This window comes from Pseudophryne corroboree, chromosome 4 (genome assembly GCF_028390025.1).
Source record: "Pseudophryne corroboree isolate aPseCor3 chromosome 4, aPseCor3.hap2, whole genome shotgun sequence".
Lineage (NCBI taxonomy): Eukaryota > Metazoa > Chordata > Amphibia > Anura > Myobatrachidae > Pseudophryne > Pseudophryne corroboree.
Genome location: NC_086447.1, coordinates 688,067,219 through 688,092,309, shown reverse-complemented (window position 1 = coordinate 688,092,309; position 25,091 = coordinate 688,067,219). Strand labels below are relative to the sequence as shown.

Below are 25,091 nucleotides of genomic sequence, written 5' to 3'. Positions count from 1 at the left end.
CTTATATATTTGTAGATGTTGATCATATTCCCTCTTAGTCTCCTCTTTTCCAATGTAAACATTCCTAGTCTTTCAAGCCTTTCATTGTATTCCATCGTCTCCATGCCCTTAATTAGTTTGGTCGCCCTCCTCTGAACCTTTTCTAGCTCCAGAATATCCTTTTTGTAGTACGGTGCCCAGAATTGTACACAGTATTCAAGGTGTGGCCTCACTAGTGATTTATATAACGGGAGTATAACACCCTCGTCTCTTGCATCAATTCCCCGTTTTATGCATGCCAGTATCTTATTAGCCTTCTTTGCTGCCATCCTACTTTGGGAACTGCTGCTTAGTTTGTTATCTATGAGAACACCTAAGTCTTTTTCCAGTACAGTATCCCCTAATTTTACCCCATTCAGTATGTAGGTGTTATTTTTGTTCTTGCTACCACAGTGCATTACCTTACACTTGTCTGTGTTGAAGCGCATTCTCCATTTGGCTGCCCATGCTTCTAATTTAACTAAGTCGTTCTGAAGAGACTCAGCATCCTCCTCTGTATTTATAGCCTTACACAATTTGGTATCATCTGCAAAAATTTACACCATGCTCTCTAGACCTTCTGTTACAGTGATGGCTAACCTTGACACTCCAGCTGTTGTTGAAATACACATCCCAGCACGCCCTGCATCAGTTTTAGCATGGCCAAATAGCAAAACTGTAGCAGGGCATGCTGGGATGTGTAGTTCAACAACAGCTGGAGTGTCAAGGTTAGCCATCACTGTGTTAGGTCGTTAATGAAAATGATGAACAATAGCGGTCCTAATACCGAGCCTTGTGGCACACCACTTAACACTTCAGTCCAATTTGAAAGAGATCCATTAACCACAATGCGCTGCTCTCTATTAACTAACCAATTCTTGACCCAAGTGCATATAGAGCTTCCTAGCCCTATTTCTTGTAGCTTGTAGATAAGTCGCATGTGTGGTACTGTGTCGAAAGCTTTGGCAAAATCTAAAAAGATTACATCCACCTCTTTTCCCTGATCGAGGTTTGCACTTACTGTTTCATAAAAACCAAGGAAGTTGGTTTGACAGGACCTGTCCTTCACGAATCCATGTTGATTCCTTTTAATGATTTTATTGGCTTCAAGGAACTTCTGAATACTATGCCTTAGAATAACTTCCAGTACTTTCCCCACTATAGATGTAAGACTAACTGGTCTATAGTTACCCGGTTCAGCTTTACTACCCTTTTTGAATATAGACACTACTTCCGCTATACGCCAGTCTTTGGTAACCATACCTGATATAACTGAATCCTTAAAGATCAAAAATAGCGGTCTTGCAAGTTCAGAGTGAAGCTCCATTAGAACCCTTGGGTGAATTCCATCGGGCCACGGTGACTTATTAATCTTTAAATGTTTTAATCGGTCACAGACTACCTCCTCACTTAAATAAGTACCTATCAGTGGGATATTCTCATTATTGAGGTTGTGTGTTAGTCCCATAATTGGGTCCTCTCTAGTAAATACTGTTGAAAAAAATTCATTAAGTATGTCCGCTATGTCATTATAATTTTTGATTAAGACTCCCGACTTGTCTTTTACAGGGCCTATACCCTCCTCCTTTAATCTCTTGCTATTAATGTATTTAAAGAATGTTTTGGGATTTGATTTGCTTTCCTTTGCTACTAGTTTTTCTGTTTCTACTTTAGCCGCTCTTATTTCTTTTTTGCATATTTTGTTACAGTCCTTATAGTGCTGAAATGATTCCGTATTCCCATCAGATTTGTATTTTTTAAATGCTCGCCTTTTCTTGCCCATAAGTCTTTTATTTTTTTATTAAGCCACATTGGTTTATTATTTTGAATCCTTTTTTTGCTGTTCGTAGGAATACATTTGATAGTATTTTTAGCTATTAGTGATTTTAATACATCCCATTTCTCTGTAGTATTTTTTCCTAGAAACAAACCTTCCCAATCAATATCCCTTAGAGTTTCCCTCATCATTTCAAAGTTGGCTTTACTAAAGTTTAGAGTCCTAGTCGAGCCAGTATAGGACTCTTTATGAAAACTTATATTGAATGTGACCTTATTGTGGTCGCTGTTTCCTATGGGCTTCCCCACTTCAATATCTGATACCAATTACCCATTGTTTGTTAATACCAGGTCTAAGATTGCATTGTACCTGGTGGGTTCCTCAATTAGTTGAACTAAGTAGTTATCATTAAGTGTGTTTAAAAACTTATTACCCCTAGCAGTATCACATGAATCGTTTTTCCAGTTTATCTCTAGATAGTTAAAATCTCCCATCACTACTATGTCACCTACTCCTGCTGCTCTTTCAATTTGCCTCAGTAACAATTCCTCGTCAGATACATTAATACCAGGCGGCCTGTAGCATACCCCCAATACTAACTTTTTTATTCCCTTTTCGCCACATGCAATTTCTACCCATAGCGTCTCGACCGTATCTACAGTTCCCTCCTGCAAATCCTCCCTTATATCAGGTTTTACATAAAGACACCCCCCCCCTCCCTTTTTATTTAGTCTGTCTCTCCTAAACAGCGTATAGCCTTCTAGATTGACTGTCCAGTCATGAGATTCGTCCCACCAAGTTTCAGTAATGCTTATAACATCATACTGTTTGCTTGCTGCAAGTATTTCTAGTTCACCCTTTTTACCAGTAAGGCTTCTAGCGTTCACATACATACAACTAAGATAAGTATTTCCCTTTGTGTTAGGGACATCTTTCACCTTATGTAACAACGATGACCTGTAATCGTTATTGGTTAGTGCTTTGGTAAAACCTCTTTTAGTGCCGATGTTGATACCTTTACCGGCTGCTCTAACCCTCCCCCCAACTTCTCCCCCATTTCGTTTACTACCGCCATCCCCACTATTCTCACTGCACGCCCCGTAGTTTCTAGCTAAACCCTCCAACCAGGCTCCTAGTTTAAAATCTCCTCCAACCTTCTAACCATCCTTCCCCCCAGCACCGCTGCCCCCTCCTCATTCAGGTGCAATCCACACACACAGGTGAGGGCAGACAGAGTTTCCCCCCCAAAGAATGGCAAGAGAGAGACAGAGATTGGAGCCAACCCACACATAGCACTTTTACCAAAAGGAGACCCCTTGTCAGCGCTAACTGTGCACTTTAATAGGATACACAGTCGTATTGCAGCCTCCCCCCCCCCTTCTACAACCCCCTGGTACCGTTTACAGATAGCTGGAGTTGCTGTGGAGGGACCTTCTTTTCCTGGTCAGCGCTGTGCAGGCAGGAGAATGGCGCTGAAACGCTGCTGGGTCCGCTATGAGAAGCTCCGCCCCCAAAATGGTGCTGTCTTCCCGCTCTTCTTCTGCTTATACTGGCCTGAGGATTTAGTGCTGGCTGAGATCCTGGGACCCCCACAGGCTTCTGGACCAGTGTAGGGTGTAGCGCTGGCTCAGGGCGCACCTCACTGCGCCGCACCATGTACCACTGAGCCATCCCCGGAGTGCAGTTAATACTGCGCTCCTACCTTGCTGACGCCATCTTCACACCGACCCCCCGCTTGCTAGGGGGGTCGGTGTCTCACTCGCCGATTCTTCAGCTCTGCAAGGGGGTGGCGGCATGCTGCTGGGGCGAGCGGTCCCCTGTGGCGGAGAACGATCAGACCCCTCTGGAGCTCAGTGTCCAGTCAGCGGAGACAGTGGATCAGACCCCGCAGGGCGTACACTGTTCCCCCCTCAGTCCCTCGCTGCAGGGAGGCTGTTGACAGCAGCCTCCCTGTAAAACAAAAAACTCTAAAACAAAATTTTTCTAGGAAAACTCAGGAGATCACCCCCATCTGTGACCGGCTCCTGCGGGCATATTTTCTAAACTGAGTCTGGTAGGAGGGGCATAGAGGGAGGAGCCAGCCCACACTCTCAAACTCTTAAACTGCCAATGGCTCCTTGTGGACGTGTCTATACCCCATGGTACTAATGTGGACCCCAGCATCCTCTAGGACGTAAGAGAAAAAATAAGATTTTAAACCTACCGGTAAATCTTTTTCTCGTACTCCGTAGAGGATGCTGGGGACTCGGTAAGGACCATGGGGATAAACGGGCTCCGCAGGAGACATGGGCACTTTAAGAAAGACTTTAGGTCTGGGTGTGCACTGGCTCCTCCCTCTATGCCCCTCCTCTAGACCTCAGTTAGAGAAACTGTGCCCAGAGGAGATGGACAGTACGAGGAAAGGATTTTTGTTAATCCATGGGCAAGATTCATACCAGCCACACCAATCACACCGTATAACTTGTGTATCAAGTAAACAGTTAACAGTATGAAAAAATAACGTAGCATCAGTCCAACCTGATGGAACTATAACATAACCCTTATGTGAGCAAAACTATATACAAGAAGTAGTCCGCACTTGGGTCGGGCGCCCAGCATCCTCTACGGACTACGAGAAAAAGATTTACTGGTAGGTTTAAAATCTTATTTTCTCTAACGTCCTAGAGGATGCTGGGGACTCCGTAAGGACCATGGGGATTATACCAAAGCTCCCAAACGGGCGGGAGAGTGCGGATGACTCTGCAGCACCAACTGAGCAAACAGGAGGTCCTCCTCAGCCAGGGTATCAAACTTATAGAACTTTGCAAAGGTGTTTGACCCCGACCAAGTAGCAGCTCGGCACAGCTGTAGTGCCGAGACCCCTCGGGCAGCCGCCCAAGACGAGCCCACCTTCCTAGTGGAATGGGCTTTAACCGATTTCGGTAACGGCAATCCTGCCGTAGAATGCGCCTGCTGAATCGTGTTACAGATCCAGCGAGCAATAGTCTGCTTTGAAGCAGGGCCGCCAACCTTGTTGGCTGCATACAGGACAAACAGTGCTTCTGTTTTTCTGATCCTAGCCGTTCTGGCTACGTAAATTTTCAAAGCCCTGACCACATCCAGGGACTCGGAATCCTCCAAGTCACGTGTAGCCACAGGCACGACAATAGGTTGGTTCATATGAAAGGATGAGACCACCTTAGGTAGGAATTGAGGACGGGTCCGCAATTCCGCTCTATCCATATGGAAAACCAGATAGGGGCTTTTATGTGATAAAGCCACCAATTCCGAAACTTGCCTAGCCGAAGCCAAGGCTAACAACATGACCACCTTCCAAGTGAGATATTTCAACTCCACTGTTTTAAGTGGTTCAAACCAATGTGACTTAAGGAAACTTAACACCACGTTAAGGTCCCAAGGCGCCACCGGAGGTACAAAAGGAGGCTGAATATGCAGTACTCCCTTCAAAAACGTCTGTACTTCAGGTAAAGAGGACAATTCCTTTTGAAAGAAAATGGAGAAGGCCGAAATCTGAGCTTTAATGGAGCCTAATTTTAGGCCCAAATTCACTCCAGTTTGTAGGAAGTGAAGAAAACGTCCTAGATGGAATTCCTCCGTAGGAGCATTCCTGGCCTCACACCAAGAAACATATTTACGCCATATTCGGTGATAATGTTTAAATGTCACGTCCTTCCTAGCCTTTATCAGCGTAGGAATGACCTCATCCGGAATTCCTTTTTCCGCTAGGATCCGGCGTTCAACCGCCATGCCATCAAACGCAGCCGCGGTAAGTCTTGGAACAGACATGGCCCCTGTTGTAACAGGTACTGTCGTAGAGGAAGAGGCCACGGATCTTCTGTGAGCATTTCCAGCAGATCCAGATACCAGGTCCTTCTTGGCCAATCTGGAACAATGAGAATTGTTCTCACTCCTCTTTTTCTTATTATTCTCAATACCTTGGGTATGAGAGGAAGAGGAGGAAACACAGAAACCGACTGGAACACCCACGGTGTCACCAGGGCGTCTACTGCTACCGCCTGAGGATCTTTTGATCTGGCGCAATACCTCTGTAGCTTTTTGTTGAGACGGGATGCCATCATGTCTATCTGGTGCAGTCCCCACTGACTTGCAATCTGTGCGAAGACTTCCCAATGAAGTCCCCACTCCCCTGGATGCAGGTCGTGTCTGCTGAGGAAGTCTGCTTCCCAGTTGTCCACTCCTGGAATGAACACAGCTGACAGTGCGCTTACATGATTTTCCGCCCAGCGAAGAATCTTGGTGACTTCCGCCATTGCCACCCTGCTCCTTGTGCCGCCTTGGCGGTTTACATGAGTCACTGCGGTGATGTTGTCTGACTGGATCAGAAGTGGTTGGTCGCAAAGTAAGTTCTCCGCCTGACGTAGGGCGTTGTATATGGCCCTCAGTTCCAGGATGTTGATGTGAAGACAAGTCTCTTGACTTGTCCAGAGTCCTTGGAAGTTTCTTCCCCTTGTGACTGCTCCCCACCCTCTGAGGCTCGCGTCCGTGGTCACCAGGATCCAATCCTGAATGCCGAACCTGCGTCCTTCCAAAAGGTGAGCACTCTGCAGCCACCACAGGAGAGATACCCTGGCCCCGGGGGACAGGGTGATCCACTGATGAATTTGTAGATGTGATCCGGACCACTTGTCCAATAGGTCCCATTGGAAAGTCCTTGCATGGAACCTGCCGAAGGGATTGGCCTCGTATGTTGCCACCATTTTTCCCAGGACTTGAGTGCAATGATGCACAGACACTTGGTTTGGCTTCAATAGGTTCTTGACTAGAATCATGAGTTCCTGAGCCTTTTCTATCGGGAGAAAAACCTTTTTCTGGTCTGTGTCCAGAACCATGCCCAAGAAGCTCAGACGAGTCGTAGGAACCAGCTGCGACTTCGGGATATTGAGAATCCAGCCGTGTTGCTGTAACACCTTCACTGAAAGTGACACACTGTTCAGTAACTTCTCTCGTGATCTCGCTTTTATGAGGAGATCGTCCAAGTACGGGATAATTGTGACACTCTGCTTGCGCAGGAGCACCATCATATCCGCCATTACCTTTGTGAAAATCCTCGGGGCCGTGGAAAGCCCAAACGGCAACGTCTGAAATTGGGAATGACAATCATGTACCGCAAATCTCAGGAAGGCCTGATTAGGTGGATATATGGGAACATGAAGGTTTGCATCCTTTATGTCCTGGGATACCATAAAATCCCCCCCTTCCAGGCTGGTGATGACCGCTCTGAGCGATTCCATTTTGAACTTGAACCGTTTTAAGTATTGGTTCAGGGATTTTAAATTCAATATGGGTCTGACCGAACCGTCCGGTTTCGGAACTACAAACAGGGTGGAGTAGTATCCCTTCCCTCTCTGAAGTAGGGGAACTTCGACCACCACTTGTTGAAGACACAATTTGTGAATAGCATTTAACACTATCTCCCTTTCCAGGGGAGAAGTCGGTAGAGCCGATTTGAAAAACCGGCGAGGAGGCACCTCTTCGAATTCCAGCTTGTATCACTGAGAAACAATTTCTATTGCCCAGGGATCCACCTGTGAGTGAACCCAGATGTGGCTGAAAAGTCGAAGACGTGCCCCCACTGGGGTGGACTCCCCCAGCAGAGCCCCAGCGTCATGCGGTGGATTTTGCAGAGGCCGGGGAGGATTTCTGTTCCTGGGAACTAGCTGTGCTGTGCAGATTTTTACCTCTGCCCTTACCTCTGGCAAGAAAGGACGATCCACGCACTCTTTTGCTTTTATTTGAACGAAAGGACTGCATTTGATAATGTGGCGCTTTCTTAGGTTGTGAGGGAACATAAGGCAAAAAATTCGATTTACCTGCCGTAGCTGTGGAGACCAGGTCCGAGAGACCTTCCCCAAACAATTCCTCCCCCTTGTAAGGTAAAACCCTCCATATGTCTTTTTGAGTCGGCATCACCTGTCCACTGCCGGGTCCAGAGGACTCGTCTAGCAGAGATTGACATAGCGTTTATTCTGGAACCCAGTAAACTAATGTCTCTTTGAGCATCCCTCATATATGACAGCATCCTTTATATGGCCTAGGGTCAATAAAATGGTATCCTTATCTAGGGTTTCAATCTCCGCCGATAAGGAATCTGTCCATGCTGCAACCGCGCTACAAACCAAGGCCGACGCAATTGCCGGTCTGAGTAATGTACCAGAATGTGTGTAAATGGATTTCAGGGTAATCTCCTGCTTGCAGTCTGCAGGATCCTTGAGGGTAGCCGTATCTTTTGATGGCAGCGCTATCTTTTTTGACAAGCGTGTCAACGCTTTGTCCACCTTAGGGGATGATTCCCACCGTACCCTGTCCGTTGGCGGGAAAGGATACGCCATAAGAATCCTTTTGGGAATCTGCAGTTTTTTGTCTGGAGATTCCCAAGCTTTTTCACATAATTCGTTCAACTTATGTGAGGAGGGAAAAGTTACCTCAGGCTTTTTTCCCTTATACATGTGTACCCTCGTGTCAGGGACAGGGGGTTCCTCTGTGATATGCAACACTTCTTTTATTGCAATAATCATATATCGAATACATTTAGCCACTTTCGGCTGTAACTTTACATCATCGTAGTCCGAATCCGTGTCGGTATTAGTGTCTGCTATTTGGGATAGTGGACGCTTCTGAGACCCTGAAGGTCCCGGCGACATAGGGACAGACACGGGTTCACTCCCTGACTGTTCCTTAGCCTCAGCTTTGTCTAATCTCTTGTGCAATAAGTTCACACTAGCACTTAAAACATTCCACATATCCACCCAGTCAGGTGTCGGCACCGCCGACGGAGACCTCACATTCATACGCTCCCCCTCCTCTCTAGGTGAGCCTTCTACCTCAGACATGTCGACACACGCGTACCGACACACCACACACACAGGGAACCTCTTATCTGAAGACAGTTTCCCCACCAGGCCCTTTGGAGAGACAGAGAGAGTGTATGCCAGCACACACCCCAGCGCTGTATGACCCAGGACAAAAACACAATAATATTATGTTTACCCAGATAGCGCTGTTTACATATACAATATGCGCCAATTTTGTGCCCCCCCTCCTCTGTAAAACCCTATGTCTACCGTGGTATAAGCAGGGGAGAGTCCGGGGAGGTTCCTCTCAGCGGTGCTGTGGAGAAAAAATGGCGCTGTGAGTGCTGAGGGAGAAGCCCCGCTCCCTCGGCGGCGGGCTTCTGTCCCGCTGAAAATCTCAAAATTTGGCGGGGGCTCTTATATATGTACAGTGCCCAGCTGTACATATACTTATTTTTGCCAAAAGAGGTCTATATGCTGCCCAGGGCGCCCCCCCTGCGCCCTGCACCCTTACAGTGACTGCCGTGTATGAGGTGTATGGGAGCAATGGCGAACAGCTGCAGTGCGTTACCTCAGTGAAGATCATGAAGTCTTCTGCCGCCTCTGAAGTCTTCTTTTCTTCTCATACTCACCCGGCTTCTATCTTCCGGCTCTGCGAGGGGGACGGCGGCGCAGCTCCGGGACGGACGACGAGGGTGAGACCTGCGTACCAATCCCTCTGGAGCTTCAAAGCAGAGCCTTGAAACTCACAGAAGTAGGTCCGCTTCTCTCCCCTCAGTCCCTCGATGCAGGGAGTCTGTTGCCAGCAGGCTCCCTGAAAATAAAAAACCTAACAAATATACTTTCTGTCAGGAAGCTCAGGAGAGCTCCCTGAAGTGCACCCATCTCTTCTGGGCACAGTATCAAACTGAGGTCTAGAGGAGGGGCATAGAGGGAGGAGCCAGTGCACACCCAGACCTAAAGTCTTTCTTAAAGTGCTCATGTCTCCTGCGGAGCCCGTCTATCCCCATGGTCCTTACGGAGTCCCCAGCATCCTCTAGGACGTTATAGAAATAAGACGCAACTGTGTCCAACTCAGCCGCTAAGCCAGAAAAATCTGGGTAAACAGGCAAGAGACACAGGTACTATAGGAACAACTTGCACCACGCAGTGTTTACCTGCTATGTTAAACAAATTACTTTACGACAAGATATACTAATCATGAGTACAGTACATGCTACACTATTAGCTACTTAGTACACTACTGGTGAATTAGGATACAAAATTTGTGAAAAGGGTAAAAGTACGCAGGCACAGGAACCATTGCCCACATGCTACAAATAGGATAAGTGTAGGAGTACAAATCTGTAGCTGACACAAAAAAAAAATTGCATTAAAAGTAAAAAAAAAAAAAAAAACAGACATTACCTTCTAAGCCCCTCTGCACTGGTGTACCACTCACACACCATCTATTCACCCCAGGTAGGCGCAGGGCCATTTCAGCAGCCTATCAAAATAACATGAATAGACCATTACATTTCTGTTGTAAAACAAGCTAAATTTACTGTTGTACCCCTTCAACACCTATAACTAGTAGTATTCATTAAAAGACTTACTTAGGCTTACTTTGCTGCTAAAAAAGGGAACAAAAAAACTGTTCTATGTTTGGAGCAGGATGCAGCCGAAAGAGGCACAAGGTATGATGCTTTTTAGTGACTCAGTTTAATGAGAAAAATATGAATATACAGTCTGCCAAACAAAAACAGCACAGCGTTCCCTGCAGGATGGTTACTATGTATCAGAGAAGATCAAAGATATGTTGAAGTGCGAGATTTCTACTGTAGCCCCTTGTTTTTCAGAGTCCAATGTCCCCAATAAGATGAAAGAGGGGAAAGAAAAAAAAATCTATTTTCTTGAGAACTCACCTTTGCTGTTGTGCATTCCACCATTTGTGCTTCATCTAAGCAAATCCTCCACCATTCAACAGCAACAAGTGGGCTTGGTATTGCCATGTATCGTTTTTGGTTCCGAAATCTCCGTCCATCTTTGCTATTACTATGGGGGATGTCCACATAATTCAGCTCAGTTCGCAGAACATCATAGGTGGTAATGACCACATCCTGCTCTGCCAACATCTGTGGTTGTAGGAAGCCGTGTTTCTTCACACCTTGATATACCTTAATGTAAGGTCCACACATGTAGTAATGATTAATATATTTACACACACGCAGAACATCCCTCAATTAAGTAATTAAAATAGGATTTTAATACCTACCGGTAAATCCTTTTCTCTTAGTCCGTAGAGGATGCTGGGAACTCCAAAAGGACCATGGGGTATAGACGGGATCCGCAGGAGACATGGGCACACTATAAGACTTTGAATGGGTGTGAACTGGCTCCTCCCTCTATGCCCCTCCTCCAGACTCCAGTTAGAGAACTGTGCCCAGGGAGACGGACATTTCGAGGAAAGAATTTATTGTTTAAACGCGGTGAGTGTCATACCAGCTCACACCTCGAACATGCCGCAGAACGTGGCATTCAAGAGAACACCAGCCAACGGCATGAAAAATATACAGCAATATGCGGACCGAAAATGTAACACAACCTGTGTGTAAACACGGCAAATAAAAACATACCGCATGCCATGGCATGAATAACATCAGCAACAGACTTGATTGAAAAGAAACACCACATGAGTTTAACCACAACCAATAGCTGCAGATCCAGTACGCACTGGGACGGGCGCCCAGCATCCTCTACGGACTAAGAGAAAAGGATTTACCGGTAGGTATTAAAATCCTATTTTCTCATACGTCCTAGTGGATGCTGGGAACTCCAAAAGGACCATGGGGTCTATACCAAAGCTCCAGACCGGGCGGGAGAGTGCGGACGACTCTGCAGCACCGATTGAGCAAACAATGAGGTCCTCATCAGCCAGGGTATTAAACCTGTAGAACTTAGCAAACGTGTTCGACCCCGACCAAGTAGCAGCTTGGCAAAGTTGAACCGCCGAGACTCCTCGGGTCTCCGCCCAAGAAGAGCCCACCTTCCTGGTAGAATGGGCCTTCACCAACTTCGGTAACGGCAATCCAGCCGTAGAATGAGCATGCCGAATCGTATCCCAGAACCAGGGTGCAGCCGTCTGCTTAGAAGCAGGAGCCACAATTTAGTTGGGAGCATACAGGACAAACAGAGCCTCTGTTTTCCCAATCTGAGCCGTTCTGGCGACATAAATATTCAAAATTCTGACTACATCGAGAGACTTCGAATCAGCCAAGGCTTCAGTAGGCACAGGTACCACAATAGGCTGGTTCCTGTGAAACGCAGAAACCACTTTTGGCAGAAATTGTTGCCGAATTCTCAATTCCGCTCTATCCACCTGGAAGATTAAATAGGGGCTCTTGTGAGACAAAGCCGCTAATTACGACCCCCGCCTTGCGGACGCCAGGGCCAATAGCATGATCACTTTCCAAGTGAGAAATTTTAACTCAACCTTTCGTAAAGGTTCCAACCAGTGTGACATAAGAAACTGCAACACCACGTTAAGAACCCATGGTGCCACTGGAAGCACAAATGGAGGTTGGATGTGCAGCACTCCTTTCACGAAAGTCTGAAATTCTTGAAGGGTGTGAGGGAACATAGCTCAAGACGGGAGACTTACCAGTGGTATCTGCTGAGATCAACTTAACAAAGCCATTCCCAAATCAGGTTACACCTTAATAGGGAAGATACTCGAGTATTTCTCGGAGTCAGTGCATACCTCTTGTAGTCTCACGGCAGCATGCTGCAATGTTCTAGACAAGATCCAACTTAAGGAATATTCCATCTCTCCCCGGGGTAATTATATCGGATAACAAGGTAACCGACCATTTGTGAATACAAGCACTCCCCCATGCGTATGTAATACAATTATCATCAAAACACATAATTAAAATATCACTTAGCTTCCTGTATACGATCCTTTGTGACAGCGCCCCGTGCAGACCAGGGGTTGACTTCCACTTTATTCTATCCACGGCGGGAAAAGAATAAACACTCGTACTACTCGAGAAGATTTAAGACCATCTCGTCACGGCTGACCTAGAGCTTTATCAACAGAATGATCAGCACATGAAAAGGAATAACTTTACTTCAGCATTCAATAGAAATCGTAATATGAATATACATATTTAAATACACACATATTCTATATATACATCATACGTATATGTATTTTGTCAGGAACAGCAGGGTCCCTAGTGATATTAATGTGTTCTAAATGTGTATGAACATGTACTGAATGCCATTATTGTGGCTCTAACCAGGAAACATTATGGTCGACATAAAACATAGTATTCATCGACAACAGGGAGTAGTAACCGGGCAAAATAACATTCTTGCGACCCCGAGGGGTCTGAGGGAAATATATATATACATAATGTTAATATCACTCCCCCACAAATACTACCACGTCTGTGCTAAAGCTACAGCTCAATGTATCCGTACTATATATCTATATATATATATATATATATATATATATATATATATATACACACATACATACACACATACAGGTATAGGTTTTTGTTAATTTACACCCAGCAATAGAGTTGGTGCCGACAGGGTCACCCACATACGACTGTGTCGTCCCATACAGTGTTTACTTTGGAAAGCTTACAAATACCGACATGCTGACACTTCATCTACTGAATCAAGTACCAGCAGGAGTCGGCAACGCCGACATAGGGATCCCATAGCTGTTTGTGGCAGAGCCCACACACATGTCGACACACGTGTACTACTTCGCTATAATGTGTAGAATCCTGACAGGGAAAACACAGAAACTTTTTTACAACTCATTAACCACACGCTCATTAATACATATATAGTGCATCTTACATGAGCCCATAGTGCACTAAGCAACTGTACCCCTTTCCGTTTTACACTGTTAGTTTTCACAGTGTTTTGGCGGGCCAGCGTCTCTGTGAGGAGAAAATGGCGCTGTATAGAGTTGTGAGGGCTAAGCCATGCCCCCTACTCGGTGAGCCTCAGCCCCGCTAATTTTTCACAGTTTTTTACAGGCGGGGGTCTGTATACAGTGCCTATGCACTGTATACTTCTTTGCCAGGATATTATATGAGGGATAATTGCTGCCCAGGGCGCCCCCCCTGCGCCCTGCACCCGTGTAGTGCCGCTTGTGTGTGGGAGCAATGGCGCGCAGTGCGACCACTGCGCGGTACCTCAGAGACTTCTAAGTCTTCTGCCGTCACTGAAGTCTTCTGTTCTTCTAATACTCACCCGGCTTATTTCTTCTGGCTCTGCGAGGGGGTTGACGGCGCGGCTACGGGAACGATCAGCTAGGCGAACCAAGTGATCAGACCCTCTGGAGCTAATGGTGTCCAGTAGCCTAAGAAGCAGAGCCCTTGAACTCAGAAGAAGTAGGTCTGACTTCTCTCCCCTCACTCCCACGAAGCAGGGAGCCTGTAGCCAGCAGGTCTCCCTGAAAATAAAAAACCTAACAAAGTCTTTTCAGAGAAACTCAGGAGAGCTCCCCTAGTGTGTGTCCAGTCTCTTTGGGCACAAAGTCTAACTGGAGTCTGGAGGAGGGGCATAGAGGGAGGAGCCAGTTCACACCCATTCAAAGTCTTATAGTGTGCCCATGTCTCCTGCGGATCCCGTCTATAACCCATGGTGCTTTTGGAGTTCCCAGCATCCTCTAGGACGTATGAGAAAATAAGAATTTACTTACCGATAATTCTATTTCTCGGAGTCCGTAGTGGATGCTGGGGTTCCTGAAAGGACCATGGGGAATAGCGGCTCCGCAGGAGACAGGGCACAAAAAGTAAAGCTTTAGGATCAGGTGGTGTGCACTGGCTCCTCCCCCTATGACCCTCCTCCAAGCCTCAGTTAGGTACTGTGCCCGGACGAGCGTACACAATAAGGAAGGATTTATGAATCCCGGGTAAGACTCATACCAGCCACACCAATCACACTGTACAACCTGTGATCTGAACCCAGTTAACAGCATGATAACAGCGGAGCCTCTGAAAAGATGGCTCACAACAATAATAACCCGATTTTTGTAACTATGTACAAGTAATGCAGATAATCCGCACTTGGGATGGGCGCCCAGCATCCACTACGGACTCCGAGAAATAGAATTATCGGTAAGTAAATTCTTATTTTCTCTATCGTCCTAGTGGATGCTGGGGTTCCTGAAAGGACCATGGGGATTATACCAAAGCTCCCAAACGGGCGGGAGAGTGCGGATGACTCTGCAGCACCGAATGAGAGAACTCCAGGTCCTCCTTAGCCAGGGTATCAAATTTGTAGGATTTTACAAACGTGTTTGCCCCTGACTAAATAGCCGCTCGGCAAAGTTGTAAAGCCGAGACCCCTCGGGCAGCCGCCCAAGATGAGCCCACCTTCCTTGTGGAATGGGCATTTACATATTTTGGCTGTGGCAGGCCTGCCACAGAATGTGCAAGCTGAATTGTATTACACATCCAACTAGCAAAAGTCTGCTTAAAAGCAAGAGCACCCAGTTTGTTGGGTGCATACAGGATAACAGCAAGTCAGTTTTCCTGACTCCAGCCGTCCTGGAACCTATATTTTCAGGGCCCTGACCACATCTAGCAACTTGGAGTCCTCCAAGTCCCTAGTAGGCGCAAGACACCACAATAAGCTGGTTCAGGTGAAACACTGACACCACCTTAGGGAGAGAACTGGGGACGAGTCCGCAGCTCTGCCCTGTCCGAATGGACAAACAGATATGGGCTTTTTTGAGAAAAAAACCACCAATTTGACACTCGCCTGGTCCAGGCCAGGTCCAAGAGCATGTTCACTTTTCATGTGAGATGCTTCAAATCCACAGATTTGACTGGTTTTAAACCAATGTGTTTTGAGGAATCCCAGAACTACGTTGAGATCCCACAGTGCCACTGGAGGCACAAAAGGGGGTTGTATATGCAATACTCCCTTGACAAACTTCTGGACTTCAGGAACTGAAGCCAATTCTTTCTGGAAGAAAAATCGACAGGGCCGAAATTTGAACCTTAATGGACCCCAATTTGAGGCCCATAGACACTCCTGTTTGCAAGAAATGCAGGAATCGACCGAGTTGAAATTTCTTCGTGGGGCCTTCCTGGCCTCACACCACGCAACATATTTTCGCCACATGTGGTGATAATGTTGTGCGGTCACCTCCTTTCTGGCTTTGACCAGGGTAGGAATGACCTCTTCCTGAATGCCTTTTCCCTTAGGATCCGGCGTTCCACCGCCATGCCGTCAAACGCAGCTGCGGTAAGTCTTGGAACAGACATGGTACTTGCTGAAACAAGTCCCTTCTTAGCGGCAGAGGCCATAAGTCCTCTGTGAGCATCTCTTGAAGTTCCGGGTACCAAGTCCTTCTTGGCCAATCCGGAGCCATGAGTATAGTTCTTACTCCTCTACGTCTTATAATTCTCAGTACCTTAGGTATGAAAAGCAGAGGATGGAACACATACACCGACTGGTACACCCACGGTGTTACCAGAACGTCCACAGCTATTGCCTGAGGGTCTCTTAACCTGGCGCAATACCTGTCCCGTTTTTTGTTCAGACGGGACGCCATCATGTCCACCTTTGGTAAGTCCCAACGGTTTACAATTATGTGGAAAACTTCCCCATGAAGTTCCCACTCTGCCGGGTGGAGGTCGTGCCTACTGAGGAAGTCTGCCTCCCAGTTTCCATTCCCGGAATGAAACACTGCTGACAGTGCTATCACATGATTTTCCGCCCAGCGAAAAGTCCTTGCAGTTTTTGCCACTGCCCTCCTGCTTCTTGTGCCGCCCTGTCTATTTATGTGGGCGACTGCCGTGATGTTTTATCCCACTGGATCAATACCGGCTGACCTTGAAGCAGAGGTCTTGCTAAGCTTAGAGCATTATAAATTTACCCTTAGCTATATTTATGTGGAGAAAAATCTCCAGACTTGATCACACTCCCTGGAAATTTTTTCCTTGTGTGACTGCTCCCCAGCCTCTCGGGCTGGCCTCCGTGGTCACCAACATCCAAAACTGAATGCCGAATCTGCGGCCCTCTAGAAGATGAGCACTCTGTAACCACCACAGGAGAGACACCCTTGTCCTTGGATATAGGGTTATCCGCTGATGCATCTGAAGATGCGATCCGGACCATTTGTCCAGCAGATCCCACTGAAAAGTTCTTGCATGAAATCTGCCGACTGGAATTGCTTCGAAGGAAGTCACCATTTTTTTACCATGGCCCTTGTGCAATGATGCACTGATTTTAGGAGGTTCCTGACTAGCTCGGATAACTCCCTGGCTTTCTCTTCCGGGAGAAACACCTTTTTCTGGACTGTGTCCAGAATCATCCCTAAGCACAGGAGACTTGTTGTCGGGATCAGCTGCGATTTTGGAATATTTAGAATCCACCCCTGCTGTTGTAAGAGTATCCGAGATAGTGCTACTCCGACCTCCAACTGTTCCCTGGACTTTGCCCTTATCAGGAGATCGTCCAAGTAAGGGATAATTAAGACGCCTTTTCTTCGAAGAAGAACCATCATTTCGGCCATTACCTTGGTAAAGACCCGGGGTGCCGTAGACAATCCAAACGGCAGCGTCTGAAAATGATAGTGACAGTTCTGTACCACGAACCTGAGGTACCCTTAGTGATAAGGGCAAATTTGGGACATGGAGGTAAGCATCCCTGATGTCTCGGGACACCAGATAGTCCCCTTCTTCCCGGTTCGTTATCACTGCTCTGAGTGACTCCATCTTGATTTGAACCTTTGTAAGTGTTCAAAATTTTTTTTTTAGATTTAGAATAGGTCTCACCTAGCCTTCTGGCTTCAGTACCACAATATAGTGTGGAATAATACCCCTTTTCTTGTTGTAGGAGGGGTAATTTAATTATCACCTGCTGGGAATACAGCTCGTGAATTTTTTCCCATACTGCCTCCTTGTCGGAGGGAGACCTTGGTAAAGCAGACTTCAGGAGCCTGCGCAGGGGAAACGTCTCGACATTCCAAACTGTACCCCTGGGATACTACTTGTAGGATCCAGGGGTCCTGTACGGTCTCAGCGTCATGCTGAGAGCTTGTCAGAAGCGGTGGAACGCTTCTGTTCCTGGGAATGGGCTGCCTGCTGCAGTCTTCTTCCCTTTCCTCTATCCCTGGGCAGATATGACTCTTATAGGGACGAAAGGACTGAAGCTGAAAAGACGGTGTCTTTTTCTGCAGAGATGTGACTTAGGGTAAAAACGGTGGATTTTCCAGCAGTTGCCGTGGCCACCAGGTCCGATGGACCGACCCCAAATAACTCCTCTTCCTTTATACGGCAATACACCTTTGTGCCGTTTGGAATCTGCATCACCTGACCACTGTCGTGCCCATAAACATCTTCTGGCAGATATGGACATCGCACTTACTCTTGATGCCAGAGTGCAAATATCCCTCTGTGCATCTCGCATATATAGAAATACATCCTTTAAATGCTCTATAGTCAATAAAATACTGTCCCTGTCAAGGGTATCAATATTTTTAGTCAGGGAATCCGACCAAGCCACCCCAGCTCTGCACATCCAGGCTGAGGCGATCGCTGGTCGCAGTATAACACCAGTATGTGTGTATATACTTTTTATGATATTTTTCCAGCCTCCTGTCAGCTGGCTCCTTGAGGACGGCCCTATCTATAGACGGTACCGCCACTTGTTCTGATAAGCGTGTGAGCGCCTTATCCACCCTAAGGGGTGTTTCCCAACGCGCCCTAACTTCTGGCGGGAAAGGGTATACCGCCCATATTTTCTATCGGGGGGAACCCACGCATCATCACACACTTCATTTAATTTATCCGATTCAGGAAAAACTACGGTAGTTTTTTCACATCCCACATAATACCTTCTTTTGTGGTAATTGTAGTATCAGAAATATGTAACACCTCCTTCATTGCCCTTAACGTGTGGCCCTAATAAGGAATACGTTTGTTTATTCACCGTCGACACTGGATTCAGTGTCCCTGTCTGTGTCTGTGTCGACCGACTAAAGTAAACGGGCGTTTTAAAACCCCTGACGGTGTTTTTGAGACGTTTGGACCGGTACTAATTGTTTGTCGGCCGTCTCATGTCGTCAACCGACCTTGGCGCGTGTTGACATTATCACGTAATTCCCTAAATAAGCCATCCATTACGGTGTCGACTCCCTAGAGAGTGACATCACCATTACAGGCAATTGCTCCGCCTCCTCACCAACATCGTCCTCATACATGTCGACACACACGTACCGACACACAGCACACACACAGGGAATGCTCTGATAGAGGACAGGACCTACTAGCCCTTTGGAGAGACAGAGGGAGAGTTTGCCAGCACACACCAAAAACGCTATAATTATATAGGGACAACCTTATATAAGTGTTTTCCCTTATAGCATCTTTTTTATATATTTCTAACGCCAAATTAGTGCCCCCCCTCTCTGTTTTAACCCTGTTTCTGTAGTGCAGTGCAGGGGAGAGCCTGGGAGCCTTCCCTCCAGCCTTTCTGTGAGGGAAAATGGCGCTGTGTGCTGAGGAGATAGGCCCCGCCCCTTTTTCGGCGGCCTCGTCTCCCGCTCTTAACGGATTCTGGCAGGGGTTAAATATCTCCATATAGCCCCCGGAGGCTATATGTGAGGTATTTTTAGCCAAAAAAGGTTTTCATTTGCCTCCCAGGGCGCCCCCCTCCCAGCGCCCTGCACCCTCAGTGACTGCCGTGTGAAGTGTGCTGAGAGGAAAATGGCGCACAGCTGCAGTGCTGTGCGCTACCTTAAGAAGACTGAGGAGTCTTCTGCCGCCGATTCTGGACCTCTTCTCGTTTCAGCATCTGCAAGGGGGCCGGCGGCGAGGCTCCGGTGACCATCCAGGCTGTACCTGTGATCGTCCCTCTGGAGCTAATGTCCAGTAGCCAAGAAGCCAATCCATCCTGCACGCAGGTGAGTTCACTTCTTCTCCCCTAAGTCCCTCGTTGCAGTGATCCTGTTGCCAGCAGGACTCACTGTAAAATAAAAAACCTAAGCTAAACTTTTCTAAGCAGCTCTTTAGGAGAGCCACCTAGATTGCACCCTTCTCGGCCGGGCACAAAAATCTAACTGAGGCTTGGAGGAGGGTCATAGGGGGAGGAGCCAGTGCACACCACCTGATCCTAAAGCTTTACTTTTTGTGCCCTGTCTCCTGCGGAGCCGCTATTCCCCATGGTCCTTTCAGGAACCCCAGCATCCACTAGGACGATAGAGAAATTAAGGTTATAAATCAAAATATATCTTGCAGAAATTGAATTTAAAGTGTGCCAATACTTACAACTTCCTTTAGTGAATTTTCAATGTGTCGATTATTAATAAAATATTGTTTGCGTCTGACCTTAGTACCAACTTTCTTACTGAATTATCTTGGGCTCAAATAATTGTTAGATGTAAATACTTGTTAGACTAGGGTTGGGTTCGGGTGACCGGATGTCTCCCAACCGCCGGTCACCATACCGACGCCGGGATCCCAACTGTTAGATGGCGAGCGCAACAAAGCCCCTTGTGGACTTCTATTCCCACTCTATGGGTGTCGTGGACACCCACGTGTGGGAATAGTCCCTGTTGGATGCCATGCCGACCAGCGGGCTATTGAGGGTTCGGGATCCCAGCATCGGTCATCCCAAAGACTGGTGATAGATCAAGTTAATTGATAGAACCATAGTTAATTCAGTCAGTAAGTTAGGACCAAGTTTGGGAGCAGACAAACACCGTCCTGTGACACGATTTAGGTTGATGTCTCTAACTACAGTATCAGTCTGTCAGTCTGTAAATTTACCGAGAAGGGAACATACAGTATTTAAAATAAAATGTAAAATAAAATGAAAAATAACAGGTCAGATACTGTGTAATGAGAAGCACTCTTATCAAATGAATATGAAAATAGATACTACTGCGTATGAAATTATCAGTTCAAATGGACCGATAAGAAAAGGACTATCTTCTTTTAGACATGCAAAGATGTGAATTTGGATTAAACCATACGACTGTAGTACACAGTAAGTTATGATTATGTCTAGGAGAGCATTCTAAAGAGAATGTCCATGGTCATGAGATATTTTATACATCTTTTAACATACTGTTGTATATTTACTAAAGAAGAGGGTAGTATATTCTCACCATAACCCGAAGGGAAGATGAACGCACATGCCGGTTAATTTCATCAACCCACTGGTGGCATATAGAGCTGGGAGAAATGATCAGGGTTGCTCCTGTAGGAACAGGCTTCATGGCCACGAGACAGTGTGGGCAATAGAAAGGAGTCGTGCCCAAGTTCTCTCTTTTATAGTTCACACACTCTGCATGCTGCCATAGATGGCACTGTAAGCACTGTACTCTGTCCTTCATGTCAGGATGCCGCAGACCACCACAAATACATTCAAAGCGGTAATCAGAGTTATTCAATGGGAAGATGTGGCTGTACTGGCAGTTCAATTCCTGAGAATGGATGTCTACATCTTCTTGTTTTGTTCCTGAATTAGTAGAGCCAAGAGAAGAAGTCAATTCACTAGTGGTTGTTGATATCTCATCTGTCAGCTGAGAAGTTTTCAAAATATTTGTCCTCTCTGGACTTCCATTATTTGCCGCAGAGAGGTCTAGCTGTTTTCCTGGTATGCAATCATTGCTCAGAGCACAATAATCATGATCCTTTGACAAGATGTGTAGATCAGCGCCAGTTTTAGAAGGTTCGTCATCAATTTCCCTGAGAGGAGTTCCATTTTGTTGAATTCGATTGGAAGATCTTCTTTTCTAGAAAAAAAAATAAAAAATAAAGGTAAGAGATACTTCTATGTGTAGAAGGGATTATGGTTTTTGCAGTGATCAATCAGTGCAGTAGTGGTGGTATGCGGCTAACTTGACTTAGTAGAGCTAATTAGATTTTAAATGATAATTTAAGTAAAACTTTATTAGGTCAGATCTCCATGTGATTATAAAGTTATCTTTACAGGTTGTCTTGAATAAACCAGCTGTTAAAAGGATTTTCATCACTTACCATTGAATCCTTTTCTCTTAAGAAGGCTGGGGGACACTGGAGCATGGGATTGTGGTGGGGGACCAGTAACTTTAAGACCAAGCTCCTTTCCTCTGCAACTCACAAAAGGCCAGTGCAACCTTAAAAAGTGCCCAGAAGGAGAAGCAGGAACACAGTGAAACTGTTAGAACAGTAAAACAGAAGAGTAGGGAAAAAATAAATAGACAATCAATAGAAAGGCTCGCATGGCTAAGCGTGAGGGAGGGAACGCAGTGTCACCCAGCCTGCTTAACAGAAAAGGATTCAACGGTAAGTGACCAAAAATCCTCTTTTCTCTGGCAGCAAGGCTGGGGAATACTAGACCACGGGATGTTCAACAGTTACCCACAGGGGAGGGAACACTCAGGCTGCCTGACTGGAGAACTATACGCCGTACGTGGCCGCTGCCGTAGGTAAAAACACGAAAATGATAAAAACGCATGGACGGAGTACCAGGTAGCTTCATGGCAGACATGATCCGCCGAAGCCCTGTGTTGCACTGGCCAGGAGGTTGCCTGTGTGGAATGCGCAAACACCTGATCTGTTGTTGGTTGCAATGTACTAGAATAGACTGTAATAATGACCTATCAAAGCAAAGTTGCAATGTACCGCTTTACAGCCAGCCAACCTCGGCACATTGCAAAGAACAAGCACAAAATCAAAGGCAGTTAATAGAAGTCTTGTTTTAATATGTCCACAGAGCTCAGACTACGTTTAAAAGATCCAGATTATCATGGCCCTGGGAAAACGGTGAAAAAAATGGAAAGAAACTATGCTGATGTAAATGGAATGTCGAAACAACCTCTGGCTGGAATCGTGGAATCTTACGGAGACTCACTGTATTGTTACTGAAAATGAGAAATAAAGCTGCCTACAAGAGAAAACCCCCAACTGGGAAAAAACACCAGGCTGAGGCGGTATCCAGTCTTTAGGTGGACAATAAAAAGGTATACAGTTAATAGATCAACCACTATTAGTCGACATGGTCAAATGGTTGACATGACAATGGATAAGAAAGTTAAGGTTAAGCTTTAAACATCCTGCATGTGCACCAGGAAGAGAGTAAAAATTCTGTCTGGGTGATGGTCCAGGACAGGGCCAGTGATAGCAGTAAAAATGATCCTTAAATGCACAGTTAAAGCATTTCTGTATTTTAAGCCTCTGGGAATCTGAAATATGAAAAACAGGTTCAAGTGGAGCTCACAAATGGGCATCTGATATCTCGGTTTGAGGTCAGTGAGAACTCATGGTTCAAAGTAGGATTGCGACCAAGAGGAGACATGTCTTAACATTTCTGCACCTACTGTAGGTCCTAGCCAGCTTTCATCATCTTTGGAGTGCTAGTTTAGTTATAAATGGGTTTGTGCATTACAGTGAATAGAGCCAGTGTTGTAAATTAACTTATTTTTATTATATTCTGAGAAAAGAAGGAAGCTATAGCGTATTTTATTATGTTCTCCATTTCTGGGCAGACCAGGGCCTTCCTGAAAAGGCAGCTGCATCAGCTACTCTCTGAGAAGGCTATTTTACAATTGCTCCAGAAGCTATTTTTGCCTGAGTACATATATGGTTTTACAGTAGATAACCAAGCAAATGCAAAGGCTGGCCTACTGTAAGTACCATACCATACCATAATACACCCCTTCTAAAGAGAGAGTATAGGGTTGATTTTGTTTTTGTGAGGGGATGCGGTTAATTTACCGGCTGTCGGGATCCCGGCGGCCAGGATACAGATGCCGGAATCCCGACAGCCAACAATGCTGACAGCCGGAATACTGGCGCAACAGGGCTAATCTCACTCGTGGGTGTCCACGACACCCATAGAGTGGGAATAGATTCTGTGGCGAGCGCAGCGACCCCGCAAAGGACTTGACACGCTTACCTTGCTGAAGGAATTCTGGCGGGCAGGATGCCGCTGTCGGGATACTGACAGCCAGCATCCCATCTGCTGGCAAATCATATGTAAACCTTTGTGAGTCCTGAATGCTCATGGGCAATACTACAGTATTTCCCAGATAAAAATGTCAGCTTAAACAATTAGTGGAAGAATCAACCATGGACTTGACCAAACCATTCCCTAAAAGCCTAATTGTCAGGGAATATGCAAACCTTCAACTTTCTTTAATGGTCAGTAAGGGACAAAATTAATGAATTAGTACAGACAGGTTTTGGCATAGTGTTCCCTATTGGGATAGATGAAAAAAAGTGATCCAAATACTGTGCTAGGGACAGAATGCAGTCTGGCTCAGGCAAAATCTGAGACTGCAATGGGGTGCATATGGTGTCAAACATTCTCACATAAGGTTTAACAGCTGGCGCAGACACAGGTATGGACCTCTTCTACTTGGGCATGCATTCCTAGAGACTGGATATAACCACACCCTTGAAAAGGGCTACCTTATGACTATCTTACCTCCTAATATAATGAGTCACACTTGTAACTACAAGGACAAAGAGAATAACAAAATGGAGATGGAGATAGACAAAACACTTCCCTAAAAAGAGCCAATCCTGGAGGAGCAAAAGGCATTTCTTTTCAACCAGATACCACTGGAAAAGTTTGAACAAAAGGTGATGAAGATCCAGGCTGCTATGATAGACTGGAAGCAATATGGAGACTGGAGGAAAGGAGACTAGCTCTATCAAGTAAAGAATCCTGTAAAACTGAAGCCAGGATAGGAACTACTGTCAGAACGATCCATGCCCCGGAAAGGTCAACTGTGAACGACACCCAGCATCTTTGAAAAACACAGGTGAGATGCTGAACCACCAATATGAATTGCAAATTAGTGTGTTAAGCAAAAGTTGCTATGGGGTGCACAACCACTAATACACGAAGTGACGAGTATGGGAAATAAAATGATGATGCAGATATACCCATAGTGTCCAACTCTCTTCATCCTAGGAGGTCATGGTCCGTTTTACATACGTCTAAGGCGGAGGACAGAGGTGGAGGGAGAGACTACTGTGAGGGATACACATGTACAGAGATGGTGAAGGACTGAGTACAGTTGAGGTTGAACATAAAACTTTAAAATTAAGAAAAGTAAAATCTAAATAACACAAGCCTACACAAAGTAATGGAAGAATTGACTTGGTGGATACTTCAATCAAGCTTAAATAGCTACCTGTGATGCATGCAATTCACTAGCATTCCACTTGCAACTGCAGGGGCATAACTGTGTTGGAATGAGCAGTTTTCATGTAGGAAATTCTCATTTGGGCTGATTCAGTGGTGGACGCTATAACACAGTCACTGCGTCTTTGTATGCCGTGGCTGTGCAAAACTATGCAAAGCCGTAGGAAGCGTCTTAAGTAAAAAGAAGCCCACTGCAGGCTTCTGTGATCCGCTGCTGCATACAAAGATACGCCATCAGATCAGCTGCATAAACATCGGACATCCGAGTAACCCTGCGGTTAAAATGAAGACCGAGAAAAAAGGTAGAGAAACCTTGAGGC

General features: G+C 46.0%; 1 protein-coding gene across 3 annotated transcripts in view; it reads right to left on the bottom strand.

The window, feature by feature from the left end:
• The window catches only part of SHPRH (SNF2 histone linker PHD RING helicase), a 372,150-nt gene that overhangs the window by 191,591 nt on the left and 155,468 nt on the right, over positions 1-25,091 (bottom strand). For all 3 annotated transcript variants that reach the window (XM_063917889.1, XM_063917888.1, XM_063917887.1), the window contains 3 exons: positions 20,741-21,370; positions 10,512-10,763; positions 10,015-10,093 (listed from right to left, as the gene is read on the bottom strand). In XM_063917889.1, coding sequence (XP_063773959.1) covers positions 10,015-10,093; positions 10,512-10,763; positions 20,741-21,370 — 961 coding nt within the window. The remainder of the gene's footprint in view (positions 1-10,014; positions 10,094-10,511; positions 10,764-20,740; positions 21,371-25,091) is intronic.